We start from the raw sequence: 23,981 nt of genomic DNA, 5'->3' as shown, positions 1-23,981 counted from the left end.
TTTCATTATACTGAAGATTCATTACAGGCCACATTGAAATCAACGGAAAGTTGACAAGCAGCACAGCTTTCTGTATTGTTTCCTATTAGTATATAAGGAAATGAAAAACTCAGGGGAGAATATTGTTTCTAACATTCTAGATATAACACTGAGACATAAATACAGTATCAAGCAGCTTTTATATTTTGGGCTACACAATTATGTGCGGAAATACAGATTATACAAAAGCTATGTTCATATTAAAAACCTTGAAAGACATACAGGACAATGAAATTCAAAACGATTTCAAGCTAACCAATATAGCTACAGGTTTGACTTTCTACTCTTGCTCTTTCCAAGTAATATTGTAAGTGTAGAAAGCCCTTTCAGCTTCATTTAATAAAATTGTTTGTATTTATTTTTAAGTAATATATAAAGAGAACAGAGTCTCCAGCAGCTGATAACTATAAAGTCATAAAATGAATACATTCATAACATTGTAGCTGTAATTTGATTTTCCCCATTTATTGCACAGTTTATGTTTTCAAAGGAGAAGTTCTTCATTGTGTCGTTTTAAAATACATTGCATTTCTGAGAGATAGTAACATCCATTTGCAAAAAGAAGAAAACAGGTTATTAGATAATACCTTCAAAAGCATGTGCATCTGTAAAATAATGTGGAACACTAAAGAGCATGATCTGTACACACAGCCCTGGCAAGCCTAAATTTGCATATGGGAAGTGAGGAAAGCAGCTTCACACATTGTTTTTTCACCTGTGAACTCATGGCTACTATTTGAAAATGTTTAAAGCACATGCCACATTGATTTTATACATTATGAACACAAGAGTATATTTTGTGGGTCTGATACAAGCTACTGAAAGTCACTAGTGACATCCTGAAACATATAAGGTATAGCCCACAACTGAATTCCAGCTTTGCAGTATTCCTTTTCTTTTTTTGTTTTACTCATTTGAACTATATCTTTGTACAGATTAGGAGATGCAGAAGTGTACAAATTAATATTTTGGAGCTGTCTGAAACAGAATGATGTTCCTATAGTAATCAGTTCCTTTCATCTGAATTGCTTGAATAGCTCAAGATGACAAAGAGGGCTTTCATGAGAATACTGGTCTGATTAATTAACATCTTTATGACATGTCAACAAAAGTAATTGCCAGGCCAAAAAAAAATCATTTTAAAAGCCACTAAGGTCTTACATTGACATCCTTCTAATGGCTAGGACTGTGTTTCTCAAACTTGAACATGGGTCTCCCCTTCAAAACAAACTCTGCCTTGTCCCCTGCATGCCAGCATCAACGATCTATTCTACAGGTGCTCGTATAGAGAAGTTCATGGACAGTTGCATGCAGCTTGCTGCTGCAGGTGAGGATTTGTGGACTGTTGTAGTATACTGGTATTAGAACAGAAGTAAAATAGGGCATTGGGCCAGCTCCAGGGCCCTGGGCAAAGTGTCCTTCATTGAGCCCCCTCATCCATCAGCCAACTGTGGTGGGTTTACCTGGCAATAGAGGCAATACAATAGCATTCTTATCAGCACTGAGTAGCTATCATTTTAATTTCCCAGAATGCTCCAGAGCAAAGCTGCATTGGGGACATTATGGGAAATGAATATAGCAGTCAGCAATGGGCCCTACAGGGTCCTGGGGCCCCAGCAGCCGGCCAAGGATACTGGGTGCTTCTGACACTGCCCTGATTGGCCATCACTTACCTCACCCTAAAATCAAACACAGGTAACCACTGTTAGGACAAAATGTCAGCTTGAGCTCTTTCAAGATAAGGTTGGGATGACGCTGCAGGAGAATACAGCCATTCCCACTAATCCAGTGTGCATCAAGGAGGATCCACTGCCAACCACCCGATCCATGGCTGGTGAGGGAGAGGGCTGTTCCAACTGTCATATGATCCTATTTCTCCTTGGAACTTTGAACCTGCATTCCCCCAGGGTGAGCCTGCCTCACAATCTGAGCAACACAAGATTAGGGTTCATTGGTCATGACACAGTGTTAATTCAATATAGTATTTTAGCATTTTCAATGGGTATTTTTGTTCCTTATTCGTTCTCATAGATTTAGCATTGTTGCCCACCTTCCAATTTTGTAATAAGGATGGTTATAAATGAAAATAAATCAAAATGAATATGCAACCTCCCCAATAAGCAGCAATAGCACTAAATCCTATAGTGATTAAGGTCTTGAAACAACAACTTTTCTAACATTTCAGAGTGACCACTTCCAGGTACATTGGCCTATCCAAGGTCGAACCTTTGCGCTGATTTGCTTTCATGTTTTTATACAACATTTCTGTTAAGGTATCTATCAGAAAACATTGCTCACGTTTAATTTGCTGCCTAGCAATGCCATGAACTGAAAACAAGTGGCTTCTCTGAAAATATCAGCCATGTTCCTTTGTCTCCAGTTTACCCATGCACTCATTTCCTGGGGGACAATGAGTGAACTATCCTGAGGTCTAGGGAATCCTATATATGTTTGCTTGGAAGTAAGTCACTATGTTCAGAAGGGCTTACTCCCTCATAGGTATATTTAGCACTGCAGCTTAAGCTGCAATTCTATACACTGTAGCATAGGAATAAGCCTCATTGAACACGGTTGGATTGACTTCCAATTAAACATGCATAGGCTTGTGTAGTAGATCTTCTACCATCAACTGGTTTAGATGCATACAAAGACCAAAGTTCCTTTCTGATTCTTGTGATGGTTGACCTGGCAGATGCACCCAACTCTACTATAGTCATAACATAATATGCAACTTGGGCTTTTCAGAGCTACAAACTGTGACAGAAGCTTAAAGGGGACAAATTTAACTTGGTTTCAAGCTAATTTGGTCTCTTTTAAAGCTCCGTCATGGTTTACCAGCAAAATTCAGCAGCAAACCCTCTTTCTTTTTTGCTGCCATCATGCCAATGAATTTTGGCAGCAGGGGCCACAGTACAAACTAACACAGGGGGAGGTGGGATGAAGCCTTGAGGCTGTGTATTGCCAACCCCTGCTTTATTGATTCATATTTAAAAGCATCTGTTAGCTGCCTTTCCAAGCACAAGGGAAGGGGTTATCATTAATAGTTAATACAGATTCAAAATCAGTACAATAGCTTCTGAAGATTCAAAATCAGTACAAAAACTTCTGAACTGGTCCACAGAACAAGCTAGTGATCTTTCTTAAGAATGCCATGTTCATTTATTAATGGATAAATCCATGAGAGGATGCAGTGCTCCTTTGACTAACCAAAATATTAAGCATGTGCAAAAATTGAAGGTGAATTTCTGTTTCACTTCTACTTTCTTGGCACCAAAAATCAGATTTCTGCAGAAAATCCATCTGTCTATTCAAATTCCAACCAGTTTTGTTTGTACTTCATTCAATATTGTCAGTTGCTCACTTCAATTAAAGCCTTCACATGTTTTTGAACATTTTATGTTGTGTGATTGTGCTGGGCTTAGTTGATAAAAGTGTGAAAATGATAGAAAATGACATCCATGCTGTTTCATTCATTGCTCAGAAGCTTGTAAAACCTACTGTGAATTACAAAATTTCATTTAGACTATTAATTTTTTACATGGGCTAACAACACTAAGCATCAGTGAACTGGTAACAAAAAGAGAGCTTTTCCTTTACAAAAAGCGAATACAATATATAAAGCTGCACAAGAAACTGAGAAGATTTCTTGTGGCCTGTGTATAAGTAAAGTGCATGAAATTCATGTGCAAATACTAGGGCTATGATTAAATGTTTGGAAGATGTTCCCCTTCCAGTACTGCCCCCTGTTGCATAGCCCTATGGCACCTGTAATTCCAGCCTTTGAGCCTGCCATTCTATCACCATTGTTCCACATCTTTTGGAATATTTTGTGCATTACATGCAGAACAATTGTAGCAGGACAGTAGATAAGAATGGGGAAGCAGCACCTGGAAATATGGCTCAATGGGGAGCAAGCCTACTCTCTTAACTCCTCAACACCACAAAATTGACCTGAATCCAAGCCTTCTTGCACAACATAAGCAAATGCAGATTTTTAAAAAAAATTCTCATGACCTGAGAGTATAGGGTTTCCATAGATCTTTCACATGACAATCATTGCTCCCTGTTCTCTGGCTTATCATGAAATGGACAGGGATGTGCCCTGTGCCTTCATCAAATATGTTTGCAGTTTGGAATGGTTGGTTAATGATAAATGAAGTCAGCTGTCAATAAGATCAACTCGGTGCTGATTTTAGGCCTCCTAAAATGTTACCATAGTCAATAGGATTGCTGCTATATTTAAATTATTGGCTTCAAAATGCTGTGATGCTAAATTTTTCAGTTTCTCTTATGCACCTTTGTCCATAAGATGAAGATCTATAGACTTAATCCTTTTATAGGTGTTTATATTATTTTGAATATATTGATCTAAATCAACATTTTGAGGCCAGGATCCAAAGAACCATTTAGGGAGCAATCCTGTTGAGATAGATGGTTGCCTCCAACTTCCTCTGAAGTTGGAGGTGATCGCCTATCCAATGCAGGGTGGCTGAAGCATGGAGGAGAGGACTCCTTCCATGCTCTGGCTGCCCTGCAGTTTTCCTTAGATGCCTGATTTGGGCCGTTTAAGCACAGCTTCAGGGAGGGTGTGGGAACGGTGCTGGGGACCACATAGGAAGCTGTCTAAAACAGCTTCTGTGGTCTCCTCCCCTCCAGGGATGTCCTGTTTTCACCCTGTCCATGACCTGAGTTACAAGTATGGACAGGCACGGAGGGATATCTGCTGCCATTCTCTCCACCCTGGCTACGAGGAGGAGGGGGAAGGGAGCATGATTTTCTGTCTATGAAACCAAAAAATCCCCTCTTTCCCAGATCCTGTCTAGGGGACATAAGATTGCTCTCTTAATTAGTTCCATGTGTTCTGAAATGCGCCTCCTTTTTCATTGACAGAATCCCTTCCCACTTATTTCACATGGCAAACTGAAAGCAGTTGTAATACTTTGTAATGTGTTTTTTGTCTTGGGTCAACTGTTTAAAGGGTATGGGGGAGTCAAGAATCCTGCTGGTCTAAGAGCAAGCCTGGGCAAGACCTTAAGTAAGGATGGTGTCAAATTTAGCACTTCAATTATGGGAGGGTGGGGGGACCTGCCTTCCTTAGTTTTTGTGATGGCTCTACTAGTTAGGTTTCGGAAGGCTACTGGGGACAGGGTGACTTCGCTAAAATTTGGGGGGGAGGCAGCATGTTTGGCCTGTGGATTTCATTAAATGTCCCTCTATTGCCCCCCAATAATTCATGCCATAGTCAAATTCCTCCTAATACAGAAGGAGAACTGAGGGCAGACTTACCAGTGTGACTAAGTGAAACAAGTTAGGGCTTCTGTTCGAGTGAACTATTGTAAATTAGCAGCATTCCTGGAACAAACTGTAATAAAAGATTGGACAGATTTTCCATGGAAATCTATGGCAAACTCTTCTCTGAATGAAGATTTATTTTCCTGAGGATTTCATATTTTTGAGGCATTCATTCAGGGTAGAATGAACCCAAAGAGGAAGAGGGCAATATCACAAAGGCAGGCTCTGCCCTACACATATTTATTCCACCCAGAATGAATTCCCAAAGAGAGATGCTTCATATCTTTTCACCTCAAAATTCATTAGAAACTTGAGTTTAGCCAGGCAGATTTGTGACCTTGATCTTTTTTCCTGAGGGATCAGAGCACTTAAAGAACCAGTCAGGGGCAAATTAGACATGACATTTGTCATGTGGTTCATTCTGGTGTAACTGTTTTTCTAAAGTTAAAACTTGGCACAAAGTGCTGAGCTCGATCAGGACCATGGTGTTGGGAAAGGAGGGCTTTAACACTTTCCTTGGTCATGGTCCCACTTTGAACCAAACTTAACACCCCACACTGTGCCTGTTATTTGTAATGGGAGGAATGTCTCACTTCCCTGGCCCCACACAGCTAACAATTCAAATTCATCTACTGTATTTTGTATCTTTATCATTACAGAGTTTGTGCAAATAGCAAAGGACATGAAGAAGAAATAAATTCTGGTATAAACTCTGCTCAGAAACAAAACAGATAAATGGTTAGCTTGGACTGAAACCAAAAGTTAGGGGATATTTTTAATAAACTAACAAATTTTCTTCTGTGCATGGAATTACATAAGATTCCGCATGTGCTAGACAGCAGAAAGAACATGTTCAGAATACACATTTAATCTGAAATTACTTTCCTTAACATCTAACAATTTATATAAAGTTGTGTTCAAATGGGTGTTATGCAAAACTATTACTGTGCACTCTACTTTGATATAGTAACAGATAAAGTATCAACATGTGGATACGCATTTGCTCCTTCCTTACAATGCAGAGCCAGAGGACTGGGTATCTGCATTTCATTGCCAGTGTGCACCTTGCACACTTGGAAACAGGTCTATAAATCCCATCTGCATGACATTCTTTCATTATCCATACACAGGAGAATCGCCAAAGGTTTCCAAGCATAGAAAGCAAAGCCATCAACCTGATCTTATTTACCGTGCAGAACAGGACACAGTAAGAAGTTTCAGGTGTTATTAATTACATAGGGCCATTGCATGGAGTGGACAACAAATATCTGAAGCACATTCCAATTCTATCCCATCAGGTGCCTATGATTTAATTTGTATCCCATTTCCTCGCAAAATTATAATTATTCTAAAAAATAATGGCTTAGTGATTTTGTTTTAATGAATTTATATAAGAGGAAAAGTATTATAATGGGTATAAAATATACAGCCTTCCTTTTAAATGTATATCAGGCAAGTTACACACAACTCTAACTTACTTTTCTGTCACAATTTTTTTAAAAAAACTACAGTCTTTGTCATTTGAAAATCCTTCTAGAAAAAAGATATTAGAGTGCCTTTCATCTGAACCCAGATGTTTCTTATATCAAAGTTACTCATTTTCACCAGCTGTTATTACAAACAGAATTTCAATAAACCGAATACCAATTCTCAACATACACCTTGAAATATTTCCTCAATTTCTGAGCTCTTGTGCTTTAAAACATACACACACACGTCCATTCATGTGATAACCCAGCATTGCAGATAAAGACATTTACTGTTCTGGTTCAGACATGTGTCAAGTTAGTAGATGGTGGTGTGTCAATATTACTCTTATTCTCTTTGACTTCATTCAGAGGGGAGCTATTACCGATCTGGCATTTGAACACTTGCTTATAGGCCTTCCTAAAATTCTCAGAGAGGAACGCATATATAATAGGATTCACAGAAGAATTGCTATAAGCCAGGCAATGTGCTGTCACTCTGAAGAGAAATGAGGCTTGGGTCAGGGGGAAGTCTCCAAATTCAGCCCACAGGTGTACAATATGATGCGGCAGCCAGGATATTCCAAAAACCACTACGACCACTAGGACTGTTTGTGCTGTCTAAGATAGAAAAGGTAAAGCATGGATTATTTATTAACAAGTGAAAAGGCTGCCCCACAATGTAGGCTTGAAAAGCATTACTAAGCCACATTAAAAGCAATGAAATTAGAAAGGATGTGCCAAGTACAGTAAATTCTCACACATGCTGTTCAAATATACTGAGTGATGGATTGCATAATTTTAAAAAATTGTACAGGTGATCTCTTGGGACAACCATCTTGTAATGCCTCGCTCTGGGAAAGGACCCCCTCAAAGCCAAGAACTTCGCCCTGTCCTGATTACTGAAGAACTGTGCTGGGCGCTTCCTTGGCTGATGTGGCTCTCTAGAAAGCCCACCCTCAGTGTGAGCAAGAGGGCAGGTGGCTGAGAGCAGTTGTTCATCCTTTGAGGATCTCAAAGTGAAACAGAGGTAAGGTGGCTGCTCCAGAGAGCACTGTCAGCCCTGCTCTGGCAAATGCCAGAGCAGGAGAGTGGCTGGCAGGACTCTCCATAACACCTGCTGGAGGCAGTGGGCCCTCCTCCTGCCCTGCCACCTGAGGCAGAGGCTTTGTCCTGCTTCAAGGGAGGGCCAACCCTGCCCTCATCCCCAGCAGACTTCTGCAACTCCAATGACCCTGAGGAGCCTTTGGACCCTGACATGACAACCAGAAGATCAGAGGTTGCCATGCCAGTCACCTAGATTCCTCTCTTGCTCTCAGATCTGTCCCATCAACCCCAGGACTGCAGGAACAGAGGAGATGGCATGTTGGGCAAGGGGTTCCGAGCTGCTAATGATGTGCCTGGCTATGTGTCACTCTGCTTGGGAGGAGTGGGAAGTACATACAAGTATTTACCTGGATAAAGGTCTGAGTGAGAACAAGGAATGAAGCCTCAAGCTCCTATATAAGTTCTCAATTTGAGCTGTGCCATCATGGCTGAAGAAATAGTTTGCTTAGAGTGCTAGCATAAAGCCTTACTGAACTGGGAACATGGAGATGAACTATTGTAGTCTTTTCTCCTTTGGTATTGGGATCAAACCATTGTCATAAGAAAGGGTACAATGAATTTATTATGTGTTAGAGTTGATCAAAAAGTAGGCCCTATTTCTCATGTATGATTGGTATTAGGATGGAATAAGATAAATGGAAGATACTATTTGTCTTCTTTTATGTTCAAGATTTAGCAGTCATGTGGCATAACGATCTGTCAACTTTTCACACACTTGAAACTTATTCTAGGCTATCTGAATTGGCCATAGTTTGTCAGTATAGTATCGCATAAGAAATAAAATTAATCCTAATCTAAAAAGACTATGATAGTCATATATACTTTCAATGAGGATGGGAAAAGGGGTTTTTGTTATATTGCCTTCTAATAACCATCAAACACAGCTCTTTCTGCCCATGAATCTAGCTGAAACAAATTATAGTTCTGTCATATTTAATTATATAACAAATCAATATCTAAGCATGCTTCATTTGCTCTTGTTTCTTTAAAAACTGTGAGGCTTATATGTTATACCCAAGCAATATTAAATGTAACTGATGGCAGAATTTGACCCTCTGCCTCTTAAAATCTATCGTATGTAAGACAGATGGCTATTTTGGCAGGAATAATTGCACATAATAGCCAGAAAATCCCTTGCAACATCTTATTCCATTATATCTGGAACTCTCTATAATGTTATTGGTATAATTTGCAACCAAGGAGACACTACAAGGCTGTTCTTGTTTGTTTAATGCAATCATTCTTAAGGATTCTCCTTAGAAAATAAAAGTACATGAAATAATTTCAGCGAACATGGAATGCATTTCAAATGTTTTATTTGTGGTGTTTATGCACCACAAATAAAATATCTCTCACCAAGCTGCCTCTTGTCAGGCTGTGACATTTACTCATGAGTAGATCTTATAAGTAGGCCGGTTAACCTACCACTTGGAACAGCATCATAGGATGCTTACCTCAGAATATTTTTGTTCATTGGTAAACACCTCAACCTGCTGTTTCAGTTAGAAGACTAAGGTTGTAATTCTATTCACGCTTACCTGTGAGTATGTCCCATTTAACTAAATGACCTACTTCTGAGTAGAAATGCATAGGATTCTACTGCAAGGTACCTATGCACAAAAGTATCTATCTGCAAGCAAGTTCCATGACATTACAACTAGCAGCTACACAACCTGCACAGAACCAGATCTGCGCATAAGCTTTCAAACCTTTCACTCTGTGTACTTTGTGTCTTTTGACCCTTGATTATCTCTGCATTCTTTGTGCATGTATCCAGCAAATAAACAAAGAAAACTACAAGATCAGAAAGGAACATATGAGAGTCAAGAGTCAAACAGAGCAAACAAAATGACAGGGAACTTTGGAAGGAACTGATGAAATAGTTTCTGCCTTGCAGAAGGCTGTGGTACTCAAAGTGCCTCTTCCTCATTGCATGGTGCCTCTTCCAGATCTCTGGATAAGGAACAGGAAACAAGGAGGTCACTTCTGCTTTTAAAAATGCATAATATGTAGGACGGAGGTCTGAAAAGCAATTACTTTTTTCCATAGTTCTTAGTATTTCCCAGTCTATTTTGGGAAATGCCAACATTTATTGCAAAAAAGATTTCACGGTTCTTAACATGTGCTGGTATACGTCATAAACTACTCCTGTATCACCAGATACGATATATGTATTTACTAATATGCCTTGGTAAATGTTACCCTTTATTGGTAAAGAATGGAAATGAGAATAAAGTTTCATCATTAATGAAAGGGGCCTGGCTGGCCTTGAAGTTTACCTGTTTATATATTTAAATGATGTTGATTGTAATTAAAATTAGAACATATTGTGCTGTATCACCTAATAAATGCACTCTGTCACACAAAGGGTTTAAAAACACTTTAACCAGGAGGCAAGCTAGGACTCCAAATGGTGTGATTTCAGTAAGTCCCATTAAGTTCAATGTGACTTACTACCAGTTAAGTGTGTAGGACTGCAGCACACATGCACACATTTACCTGGGAGTAAATAGGACTTAATCTGAGTAGACATGCATAAGATTGTACTATAATGGACTTGTCTGCAAATCCAAACTTTGACTCTCAGTGAAATGCAATATGCAACTACAGCAACTACAATTATTTTACACCCACTGCTGCACTCTTGTTAAAATATCATATTTTATCTTATTCTGTGTTGCACATCATTTTATTTAGTATACCACCTAAAATTATCTCCAGCTGTCTAGTTTCTCTTTCCTTCTGTTTCCTATCTACCAAGGAGCCTGTGTGTTTTGCCTAAGAATGGAGATGCATCGAGGCTTTATATTTTAAAATATGAAAAATCAACTATTGTGTGTTTCTTCATCCCAGCTATCCTAGAGACAATCCTAGGTGAAACCTGAAACCATCACAGCAGGTAGTAGGGCATACGTAGTTCCATCTTAAAACTGTGGCTCAGTGCAGACTCCAAGGCTTCAATCTGAGCCCATTTTCTTCCTCTCTCCCACCCTTGCTTTGCTTACTGTCTAGCCTGATGAAGAATTCTGGAAAACTTGAAAGCTTGCACACTGTTTGTGATATTTTGATTGGCCTAATAAAGGTACCTCCCTACAATAGATTTTGGAATAAGAAAAGCATTTACCTTCTTTTTGGATGCTTCTGACTTCTTTGAAATGTTCCTCAGCTTTTTATGCAGATGACTGAGGACCTGAAAAGATAAATTTGCACACTTCACTTTATTTTATTTGTAAACTTCAAAGTCTCATTAAAATGTGCACACTGCTGGCTGGTTTGCACAAAGAAGGAATATCTAATACATTTCATAATTGCACATTCTAACCTGATAAGCATGTTACTTTATCTTACATGTGTAAAAAACTTATTGGCCGGACTCGCATGATCAGCTGGGGAAACTACGCAGTTTGGGTTGTCTCCCCTACCCCACATGTGCCCACCATTTGGTTAATTACCCATGCCACACGGTGGACTGTCATGTCACCTGAATGAGGCACAGCAGGGGTCACTTCTCACCCACCCCATAACCCATAGCTTGTAGTAGGGGTTATGAAGTGGGTTAGAAGCTGCCCCCACCACACTGCATGCCAGGTTCAGATGACATGGAACCCCGCAACATGGTGCAGGTAATTAAGTAAATGCCGGGCGCATGAGTGGCACACACAGGGGTGGGAAAAACAACCCATACTGTGACGTTTCTCCTGCTGATCATGCGAACGCAGACATTCTGAAGTACATAGAGGGGAATTCTAAGCTCACTTCTTTGGAAGCAACATCTATGGACTCTTCCAAATCATTGTATTGCAAATTGGAGTGAATCTACTACTCTAAGCAAATATAGCACGTGCTGTAGATCAGTTCTTACCATTACAGCTGCCATATGAAAGCTGCTAGGAGTGACATCCCATGGCAATGGCTACCTGTGTCCGCTGTAACATGTGATTGCTGCTCACCTGGTGGATTGTAGCTAGACAGTTTCCATGCTGTCTCTACACATTGCTGATGGCAGCTGGCTATGATGAGATAACTTTCTAACAGCATAATTCTGTTAGACATGTCTATTCAGAAATAAATCCCACCGAGTTCAATAGGACTTACTCTCAGGTAAGTGTGATAGGATTGAAGCTTTGTGTTGAGCAGTCAGCACACATTATGGGCACAATATTGAGCCAATGCCATATAGGAACCTTTCTTATATTTCCTGTGAATTGATGGCAAGAAACATGATAATACAGACTACTATGTTAGCCAGTTGACATTCTTATTAGTATTTGATTTTACATTTTAACCAAAGATAAATTTATCAACAATGTCTATCTTAGTTTGAACATTACTTTCAACATTTTCTTAAATAAATTTTGTATCATGACCACTATCAGAACCTAATGATTGCAACATTGAGGCTGCAATCCTATACCCACATACCTGGGAGTAAGACCCACTGAATGCAAGGGGACTTGTTTCTGATTAGAGAGGTATATGTTGACTTAGGTACCTATTAGGTATATGATGAAAAAAATGTACTACATAAATTCTTATATTAAATACTTGGTTGATAGGCTTTTACAATCAGAATAATTTGTGACTGGGTTTTAAAATATCACATTTTTATTAGATTGACTTATAAATAATCATATCATTCTGGGAGCACTATGAACACAATCCTTCATTGTATCTCCCAGAAATTGAAAACAGCAATTAAAGCCAGGTGTGAGGCAAAGCAGCCAAACTAAACTAGCACAAATACCGCCCCTCAAAGACTGAGCTCTCTTCTCTGCTCCTTTTTAAACAAATGACTCATTACATAGGGGACTATGATTGATAATGATGTGGCCCATATGGGGGAATGGGGGGATCAATTAAGGCAAATGTGCTGCAGTATCCAACACACAAAGACCCACAACATTAAGATCAATTTTAAAATACAGTAATTTAAGGAATCACAACCTCTTAGATTTAAATCTATGAAAAACAATTTTTTTGATAGAAAAAAATAATCTGACCCTTTAGTTGGATTCTTTGAGTAGTGGGTCATGTTCTGATCTACTGTAGGTAGTGGTACGTCTATGATAATATATACACGATCAGAGAGGGAAAAAATTGTATGCCATTGAGCCCAAAGGCGATGACATACAGGAAGTGTAGTCTGTGATATTTTATGTAAAGCTGTCAGGAATGCCCCTGTTGCCTTCGTAAATCCTCAAGTAGCCAGAATCAACACGCAGACAAAAGGGCTCTTTTCCAAGGCTTTATTTCCATTCAACCTAATGATGCTTACAGATGCTAATTGCCTGAGACTAAGTGGAAAACTCAAAGGAGCAGCCTACCAGGGGATTCTAAGCATTAGGAACGTCAGTTGGTCTCTGTCTGGAGAAAAGCACGGCAAGTCTCTGAACTTAAAGAGTAGAAGGGGAGAGTCCCCCCCATCCCAGAGGGCCTCAGGGCGCAGCTGTTGTCATTGCGCCAGTCAGGCTGAGTACCTCCTTTCTGCGCCCGCAACCTCCCGCTTGTCTCTGCGCCTGCGCCTCACGTCTAGAAGCTCATGTTGTCCCTCGCTCTCCATGCCAGGGTCACTGTCGCTCCCAGGAATGTGAGCGGGGGGGGGGGCGTTCTCCCTCCAGCTGCACCTCTGAAAAGCAAGCAGGTTCCTCTCCCACAGATTGTATCTCTTCCTCAGAATCAGAGCTGTTTTGGGACTCTATGGGCTCAGATCCAACCCTGACAAAAGCTGAGGTACAGTATATACAAGAGTTTTACATAGCATGTTCACATGAGTTTTACATAGAAATTTCATGAATTATACTTGCATTTAATTCCACACTTTTTCTTAGTCTTTTAGGCTGAAATCCAGATGGGGAGGATGGACTGTTTGCCCTAGTCCTGTATTGCCTTATGACAGATCTGAGCCTTACTGTTTTACTAGAGAAATTCTCCTGTGAGTTGACCCATGCCAGTATATTGCTTACATTAGTAGTTGGCAGGATAGGTTAAACCATGAGAGGGAGCCTCTTTTTTGGACTAAGGCTAGATGCTTCACAAGGCAAAAGAGGACCAGGACAATGTGGAGCATCTTCACTGACCAAAGAAAAGTGTGGGTGCATGGAGGATAAGCTGTAAGCAAGGACAGTTTCTGACACCGCATAACATCATCAGCGATACTTGCGCATGTCGATTCAGACATCAGACTTGGCTTACTAGCTCCGTGGAGCTTAAGCCAACATGAGAAAGCCTTAACTCTGGTCTTAAACCAGCAGGTTTGTGATCACTGAACTTCCCTGGTTTTTGAAAAGGACATTTATAATTACAGCACTGACAATCCTACCCTCTCCCCGATGTATTTTAATTGGCTTTCTTGCAAGTTCACCTATATGATAAATGGGATTATAAATACTTAACTAATGCCAATCATGATTGCATTTCAAGGGTCAGGATTCTAAAATTTTGGGGAGGACTTTCACAGATAGAAGAGGCTATCCTTGGCTGACAGTAGAAAGCAATGAGAATAGCAAGGGAGGGAGGGAGCTAGTGAGCTCATCATCATTTCCCTTCTTCATGTGTAGAACTTACATATGATGAGAATGACTGAAGAGGTGTAGATTCTCACAACTATCTTACAGAGCGGAGCATGTGAATGCACTTTCAGCGTAACATGTAAATATTGCAGTGTAAGATTTGCATAGACTTTTGTCTCCACAGAGAAAGTACAATTAAGGACTGGGGTCCTTGTGCTGCATTTCTGCTTTTAGAAAGATGGTGTGAGGCCCTGGATCCTTCTGCTCCCCACACCTGTGCATTCCATCCCCACCCCTCCCAAATTTGCTGAGGGTCAAACTGCATGTTACTTTAAAGATGTAGCTAGTTGTTTTTCTTTTTAAATAAAAAGTAAGCTCATGGTATCTCATATGGATCAGGACCCTAGAGTGGTGGGTATGGGACTTTAATCCTTTGTCCTTTGCCTGCAATTTACATTACAACTGGATATTGTTTGGGCAATGAAATCTGGAGGCATGGGGGGGGGGCTGATGCAGATTGGGAACACTGTGGAGGGGGATGAAAGTTTCCCTACCCACCTCTGCTACGGCCCCAATCCATGTGGTAACATATTGTCTCCTATGTAACATATGAGGTCATATTCTATAATTAAAGGAATAGGAATTGCACATAGAAGCCCTCTGTAATAGAATTCCTATGAAAACCTTGGAGTACTGACAACATTCTACCTTCAGAGTGAACCTGAGCATGCCTGACATAATTTTGCCAGCAGTTGCTGCCATAAGCTTTCATGGGGCAGAAAAACCTTAATAACTTTTGAACTGCTGTTCAGAATGTCACCAAACCAATGAAAGGCACACCTCTTAAACAAGCCTGAATAATGTACATCAGTGCTTTCCACCAAAATTTGAAAGAAATATATGATATGTGAAGGTGCCGTTTGTAATAAAAAGAACAAATGTTTCAATTTTCAGCACTTTTTAACTTGCTGTACCTGTGGCAATTTGTATCAGAACTGTTTGAAATATTGTACAATTGTAGACCTCATCATGGATATCAAGTATCAAGTTATTAGCTGAACAGGTGTCAATTCTGTAAGCAGTATTTTTGCAACTCTCCTTTTATGTGTGTGTGTGTGTGTGTGCGCGCACGTGCGCGCATGACCACATGCATGTGCTATCTCAGGATAACCCTTCAAGCATCTGACAAAGTAAACTCTAGTTCACAGAACTTCACATCTCCAGGTAGGGCAGGAAAATTCCTGCCTGAAACCCTGGAGAACAATACTGGGCTAAAGAAGCCAATGGTCTGACTCATTATAAGGCAGATTCCTAATAGATCTTAGACTTTTAAAGAGCCACTAGACTCTGTTGTTTTCATTGCAGTAGACTTCCCTTGGCTACCCCTCTGGAATTAAAGAACATCTGTTTCAGTCATGATACGGACTTAATTGGTACCTTGGTTTTATGAAATTCTGGACATAGTGCATTTAACAGCACTATCAACTGCAGTTCAGTATTTTATTTTTCTGAATAAATTAGATATCCCCCAACCATCCATATATTGTACTTAAATGTATCATTAATCACTTTTTTCTTTGCTCTCAAACTAAACATATGGCTGATCTACCCATTTATTTATTTTGCATCTATGTAGCATCTTAAAGACTGCTTGTGTTCTCACCAGTTTTGTCAATAATGGTACTTCTTACCTCAAGGTTTCAGAAATAATATTTCTTGAAGTTCACATAACCAATATAAACTTTGCAAGAGCTATATGATTAAATTAAATCAGAGCTCCTTGCAAAATTTCCCCTATCATTTCAAACTGGAAAATTCTTTTGCAAGATTAGAGTTTAAGAACAACACAGAGTCCAAAAGAGATTTGAATAAATTTTAAACTACAAAAATATGCAACATTTTAATCCATTTAGTTTTAGAATATTTAATAATGCAGTATGAAAGAATGCATTTTTTCAGGCCAACCTTACTATCAGACAGGGTGATGCCAAGGTTACTAACCTGGACAAACTAATACAGTCAGGGAGGTTGGTGGATGAGACCTTCAGAGACCTATTAGCTGTGTCCCACTCCCAGGGTGACAGCTCCTCTGCTGTCATGGGGAATGCGGATCTTGAGGAAAGAGGGGGTACTTCTGAGGAAGAGGGAAATTATCCCTTAGAAGAGACCCATTCCTCGGAAAACAAACAAATATCCTTTCGCAACTCCATGTTAGGCATAATTAGAAAAGGAATTGAAAAAAAAAACTGCCAATATCACACTGCCCCTATGCAACCACACTTGTAATACCATGTCCAGTTCTGGTCAACACATCTAAAAAAAGATATTGTAGAGCAGGAAAAAGTGCAGAGAAGAGCAACTGAAATGATCAAGTGGCTGGAGCATCTCCCCTATGAGAGAAGGTTACAACAGCTGGGATTGTTTAGCTTGGAAAAAAGGAGGGTAAGGGGAGACATGATAGATGTCTACAAAATTATGCATGGTATGGAAAATGTGGATAGGGAGACATTTTCTTCTCTCCTTCAAAATACTAGAACCCAGGGTCATCCTATGAAGCTGATTGGTGGGAGATTCAGGACAGATAAAAGGAAGGACTTCTTCACACAGCGCATAGTTAAAGAATGGAATTTGCTACCACAGGATGTAGTGATGGCCACCAGTTTGGATGGCTTTAAAAGGGGATTGGACAAGGAAAAGGCTATCAATGGCTACTAGTCTTGATGGCTATTTGCTACCTCCAGTACCATAGGCAGTGAGCCTATGTACACCAGTTGCTGGGAAACATGGGTGGGAGGGTGTTGTTGCACTCATGCCCTGGTTGTGGGTTCCTGGTCAACAGATGGTTGGTTACTGTGTAAACAGAATGCTGCTAGAGAGAACCTTGGTCTGATCCAGTATGGCTCTTCTTATGTTCTTATGTGTGGCGGCTGCCTCCAGCAGATGGTTTCTGATATCATAAAAGGACAGCAACTAATTTTGTTTTATTTTTATTGCATTTTTACTCCCAGGGAGATATGCTTCTGCAATTTTCTGTCTCTGGTGCTGAAATAAGTTGGTCAGCCTTGGGTACTATGCACCTGGACTAGGGGAGAAGCTTCTATTTCCTGTTCTGCCTCAGTCAGCAGATGTCTTGGGCCAGCCCTGTAGAGTCATCCATTCCATTTGTAGCCTATCTTAAAGGATTGGAACAGTTTATCACTCTATGATCAATCCCTTCCACATGCAGAGGACAGAGAACACTTAACAAGTAAATGAGAGTGAGTAGACAGCAAGGGGAGAGGAGTTAAGGGATAAACTAATTCAGATTATTTCTCTCTTCTTCATCTTCTTTTGATGCTAAGCGACATGGCCTTAAGATGCACATCTAGTGACTCAGGAACCTTATACAAGCTACTACTACCCCAGGAGAAGATGGCAGTTGCTAGTTTGGGAAACACTGCTACTTCATTTCTTCAGCAAAGGAGATCATTACCTTGTTGTGGTGCTGGAGCTTGAGCACCTCAATGATGTCATGAGCTAAACCGTGAAGGGACACCCAAGACGGGAAGGTCATGGCAGAGAGGTCAGACTAAATACGATCCCTGGGGAAGGAAATGGCAACCCACCCCAGTATTCTTGCCATGAAAACTAAATGGATCAGTACAACCAGAGATATGTTGATATACCATCGGAAGATGGGACTCCCAGGTCGGAAGATGGTCAAAATGCTACTGGGGAGGAACAGAGAATAAGTTCAACTAGCCCCAGATGTGATGACGCAGCTAGCTCAAAGCCGAAAGGATGGCTAGCAGTCGATGGTGCTGGTGGTGAACGATGAATCCAATGTTCTAAAGATCAACACACCATAGGAACCTGGAATGTAAGATCTATGAGCCAGGGCAAACTGGATGTGGTTATTGGGGAGATATCAAGATTAAATATAGACATTTTGGGTGTCAGTGAACTGAAATGGACTGGAATGGGCCACTTCACATCAAATGACCACCAGATCTACTACTGTGGACAAGATGGCCACAGAAGAAATGGAGTAGCCTTCATAATTAATAATAAAGTGGCTAAAGCAGTGCTTGGATACAGTCCAAAAAATGACAGAATGATCTCAATTCGAATTCAGGGTAAGCCATTTAACATCACAGTGATCCAAATATACGCCCCAACCACAGATGCTGAAGAAGCAGAAGTAGATCAGTTCTGTGAAGATCTGCAGCACCTACTGGATAGTACGCCAAACAAAGATGTTATTTTCATTACAGGAGACTGGAATGCTAAGGTGGGTAGTCAAATGACACCTGGAATTACAGGCAAGCATGGTCTGGGAGAACAAAATGAAGCAGGACATAGGCTGATAGAATTTTGCCAAGACAACTCACTGTGCATAACAAACACTCTCTTCCAACAACCTAAGAGACGAATTTATACATGGACTTCACCAGATGGTCGACACCGAAATCAGATTGACTACATCCTTTGTAGCCAAAGGTGGCGGACATCTATGCAGTTGGTAAAAACAAGACCTGGAGCTGATTGTAGTTCAGATCACGAACTTCTTATCGCACAATTTAGAATCAGACTAAAACGAATAGGGAATACCCACAGATCACTTAGATATGAGCTCACTAATATTCCTAATGAATATGCAGTGGAGGTGAAGAATAGATTTAAGGGACTAGATTTAGTAGATAGGGTCCGGGAAGAACTATGGACAGAAGTTCGCAACATTGTTCAGGAGGCGGCAACAAAAAATGTCCCAAAGAAAAAGAAAACCAAGAAGGCAAGATGGCTGTCTGCTGAGACACTGGAAGCAGCCCAAGAAAGAAGGAAAGCAAAAGGCAACAGTGATAGGGGGAGATATGCCCAATTAAATGCAAAATTCCAGAGGTTAGCCAGAAGAGATAAGGAATTGTTTTTAAACAAGAAATGCATGGAAGCAGAAGAATAGAATAGAATAGAATAGAATAGAATAGAATAGAATAGAATAGAATAGAATAGAATAGGAAGGACAAGAGACCTCTTCCAGAAAATTAGAAACATCGGAGGTAAATTCCAGGCAAAAATGGGTATGATCAAAAACAAAGATGGCAAGGACCTAACAGAAGCAGAAGAGATCAAGAAAAGGTGGCAAGAATATACGGAAGATCTGTATAGGAAGGATAATAATATCAGGGATAGATTTGACGGTGTGGTCAGTGATCTAGAGCCAGACATCCTGAAGAGAGAGGTTGAATGGGCCTTAAGAAGCATTGCTAATAACAAGGCAGCAGGAGATGACGGTATCCCAGCTGAACTGTTTAAAATCTTGCAAGATGATGCTGTCAAGGTGATGCATGCCATATGCCAGCAAATTTGGAAAACACAAGAATGGCCAACAGATTGGAAAACATCAACTTATATCCCCATACCAAAAAAGGGAAGCACCAAAGAATGTTCAAACTATCGAACAGTGGCACTTCTTTCACATGCCAGTAAGGTAATGCTCAAGATCTTGCAAGGTAGACTCCAGCAATTCATGGAACGAGAATTGCCAGATGTACAAGCTGGGTTTAAAAAAGGCAGAGGAACTAGAGACCAAATTGCCAATATCCGCTGGATAATGGAGAAAGCCAGGGAGTTTCAGAAAAACATCTATTTCTGTTTTATTGACTATTCTAAAGCCTTTGACTATGTGGATCATCACAAATTGTGGCAAGTTCTTGGTGGTATGGGGATACCAAGTCATCTTGTCTGCCTCCTGAGGAATCTGTATAACGACCAAGTAGCAACGGTAAGAACAGACCATGGAACAATGGACTGGTTTAAGATTGGGAAAGGAGTACGGCAGGGTTGTATACACTCACCCTACCTATTCAATCTGTATGCAGAACACATCATGCGACGTGCTGGGCTTGATGAAGCCAAGGCTGGAGTTAAAATCGCTGGAAGAAACATTAACAATCTCTGATATGCAGATGATACCACTTTGATGGCTGAAAGTGAGGAGGAGCTGAGGAACCTCATGACGAAGGTGAAAGAAGAAAGTGCAAATGCTGGGTTGCAGTTAAACCTAAAAAAAAACCAAGATTATGGCAACCAGCTTGATTGATCCCTGGCAAATAGAGGGAGAAAACGTGGAGGCAGTGACAGACTTTGTCTTTCTAGGCACAAAGATTACTGCAGATGCTGACTGCAGCCAGGAAATCAGAAGATGTTGACTTCTTGGGAGGACAGCAATGACAAGTCTTGACAAAATAGTTAAGAGCAGAGACATCACACTGACAACAAAGGTCCGCATAGTTAAAGCAATGGTATTCCCCGTAGTAACCTATGGCTGCGAGAGCTGGACCATAAGGAAGGCTGAGCGAAGGAAGATAGAGCTTTTGAACTGTGGTGCTGGAGGAAAATTCTGAGAGTGCCTTGGACTGCAAGAAGATCAAACCAGTCCATCCTCCAGGAAATAAAGCCAGACTGCTCACTTGAGGGGATGATATTAAAAGCAAAACTGAAGTACTTTGGCCACATAATGAGAAGATAGGATACCCTGGAGAAGATGCTGATGCTAGGGAAAGTGGAAGGCAAAAGGAAGAGGGGCCAACCAAGGGCAAGATGGATGGATGATATTCTGGAGGTGATGGACTCGACCTTGGGGGAGCTGGGGGTGGCGACAGCCGACAGGAAGCTCTGGCGTGGGCTGGTCCATGAAGTCACGAAGAGTCTGAAGTGACTGACCGAATAAACCACTACAAAACTACTTCATTTATAGAAGAATCAGTTCCTATATATAGAAGAATCAGTTTCCTATAGATCAACCTTCCCCAACCTCAGTTCCTCCACATGTTTTGGTCTACAGCTCCAATCAACCCTGACAATTGGCCATGCTGGCCAGGGCTGAAGGAAGTTGTAGACAACAACATCTGGCAGAGTCCAGGTTGGGAAAGGCTGATGTAGGGTTAAACAAGAGCACATGAGGATGCCCGAATAGGCAAATACAGTACAGGCAGAAACTGAAATCCCCTACTTTGTCCCCCAAAGAAGCAAAACTGAGAATAGGGTTGGATTGTCATCAAAGCATAAGAATCATGACCTGCATCTGGTGCCCATATATCTTACTTTTGGGTAGATGCATTAATTTGTTTTCTGCATGCTCCATTCAGTGTTCAAATATTGAATGCACATGTGACTTCTGCCTTCCCTCTAGCTGCCAGAATGCTTTCAAGGCTTCCATGATGGAAGATACAAGAAAGAAGACATTAGCAGGCCATTGAGAATGTTCAATATATTTTTAATGTATTCTCCTGGTCTGGCAGTACCGTGTCTAGGAAAAGATTGTGTGAGAACTACCTTCATCCAGAATATGAGGTCATATACATGTTTGCTTAAAGGATATATTTATCAAACAGTTTTATCAGGATTATAATGATGTAGTGAATGATTGACAATAAGGAAAATTAAGGAACAGTACTTCAAAGTAACCTGTAAAGGGCTTTTCTACATGAGTCTGTTAATCCAATTTATCTACTTTCAGTTTAGTCACAGAATTGAGATCCAAGTACTACATGAGGAGCATTTCCTTTCCTGTTTTTCTGCTACATAACCTCTAGGTGGCACTGTGGTATAGCAGAAGAGTGCAAATACACAAGTAGAAACAGTGCTTTCTTTCCCCGTGAAAAACAATACTCCATTTTCCCTGCTCTAAAAAAACTCACCAAAAGTGCTGTTTACAAATAGAAACAAAACTGGAGGGTCACAACATCATCTAAAGAACCCATGAACAACCATGGGTAGGGAATGATGAGTGCACAATAAATAACTTGTGTAGAAAAGCTCTTAGTAGCATTACAAAGTTAAATTTCTAGACTTTACACCTCACCAACATCCATTTACCCTTTGTTCTCAAGCTAGATTTTGATTTTTTAAATGTATTTCCTTCTGGCCTGGAGGAAAGATATTCTTATAAAAGTATCATTGATGCCAGTTTGTATGTGCATCTTCTGTATCAATATTTTTATCCTTTCCTGAAAGCAAAGAGAATGGATGTCTGTTATTGATCATAACTTCTGATGCACTTCTAAGGGCGCAATCCTAGGCATGTTTTGACAGAACAAAAGTCCTACAACTTCAGCATTCCCAGCCAGCCATGCTGGCTGAGAAATGCTGGGAGTTGTAGGACTTTTTTCTGTCTGAACATGCCTAGGATTGCAACTTAAATCACCCAGACATAGAAGAAATATAGATACATCATTCATTATACCACAAACTGGTATAACACAATTTTGCAGACAATCCTTGTTTGTATCCTCTTACTGCCTCTTCCAATAGCCTTTTGTATTGGGGAGTGAGGAATAAAACAAGAAAAAGAAAACTTTGGGACATCTGCAGCTGCTGTTTCTTTGAGGCATTTTCATACATGCATCCAGAGAAGCTTCCTCTAATGGAGGAGCTACTTCCATCAGAAGAAGCCCCTTTCTCCAGAGTCCAACACAGAACATTCTTCCATTGAAAGAAGCTCCTCTCATCCTACCTATGAGATTTAAAGATAGTCTCATTTCAATTGGGTTTGTAATGCAAGTGTGAAAGCTACATTACCCAGAATGTTCAGCATGGAAGATATATATAAAACAGGAGAAAAGAAGTGATGGATTTGTCAGGAAAGTACAGGTGATTTTTTCACACATGGTGGAGGTGTAAGAAAGAGAAAAAAATATTGAAGGATGGTGGTCAGGATCATTAATGATATTTTGCAATTAATTATTCATAGACCCTATGCATTTCTGAATTAAATAAAGGTATCTATCTTTACTGTTAACCAAAAACCAGTACTATATATTTAAATCATACAAAAACTCTCCTTGCTAGGTCCTGGGATAATAACCAAAGACCAAAAAATACAGAATTACTATTCAGAATTCAGGTTCTGTTCTCCTTGTATAAATATTTATGCAAAAGTATCATTTTGTATCAAATATACGGGAAATAGCACAATATGTGATGAACAAATGATCAATTGTTACTTTTTATGAATTTATGATATAACCATCCCCCCACATCTATTATCTCAAGATACACATTTTGTAAACATTTTTATAATGTTGTCTTTTTGTATCAGCTTGATTGTAATACTTTTTAATATATTAAATGCATCTGCAGGAATACTTATTCACATTACAAATGTCTCCTCTAGTTTTGTTCATTCACATTTCAGATGCTTTCCCTTCTGCATTGGTAAGACATTAATCTAAATTGCACATAAAAGGCTCAAAAATAATTTAAGCCCCAAGTATGACATTATTAATTTTTAGAAGGCAATTATTATACTTCTAGATTCTTCTACTTGTTTCATAGGCTATACCTTCATTAGCAATTAGAGTATGGGAAAGCTCCATTTAAAACAATGCATCAATAAAGTTTATTGAGTTAACATAATTAATAATTAGTGTTCTTAAAAAAACATACAATGGAGACAAGCATACATACCCACTCCACTTCGAATCATGGCCTGTCACATAAATATATTTATATCAGAGTTTCATTAAATCATTCTACTAGGTATGGTAATGTCAGGATATCCAGTAATGGCAACAGATTTTTTCATTCC

At 40.0% G+C, this 23,981-nt stretch overlaps 1 protein-coding gene across 2 annotated transcripts in view; it reads right to left on the bottom strand.

Annotated features, from left to right (window-relative positions):
• Nucleotides 1-5,006: 5,006 nt before the first annotated feature.
• The window catches only part of GALR1 (galanin receptor 1), a 31,080-nt gene continuing 12,105 nt past the window's right edge, over nucleotides 5,007-23,981 (bottom strand). For both annotated transcript variants that reach the window (XM_084850038.1, XM_084850039.1), the window contains exons 3-4: nucleotides 11,029-11,094; nucleotides 5,007-7,418 (exon numbers count right to left, since the gene is read on the bottom strand). In XM_084850038.1, coding sequence (XP_084706164.1) covers nucleotides 7,101-7,418; nucleotides 11,029-11,094 — 384 coding nt within the window. In that variant the 3' untranslated portion in view covers nucleotides 5,007-7,100. The remainder of the gene's footprint in view (nucleotides 7,419-11,028; nucleotides 11,095-23,981) is intronic.

This window comes from Heloderma suspectum, chromosome 4 (assembly GCF_057233095.1).
Source record: "Heloderma suspectum isolate Gila_16-S chromosome 4, 16-S_ref, whole genome shotgun sequence".
Taxonomy (NCBI): Eukaryota; Metazoa; Chordata; class Lepidosauria; order Squamata; family Helodermatidae; genus Heloderma; species Heloderma suspectum.
This window is presented reverse-complemented; position numbering and strand designations above follow the sequence as displayed.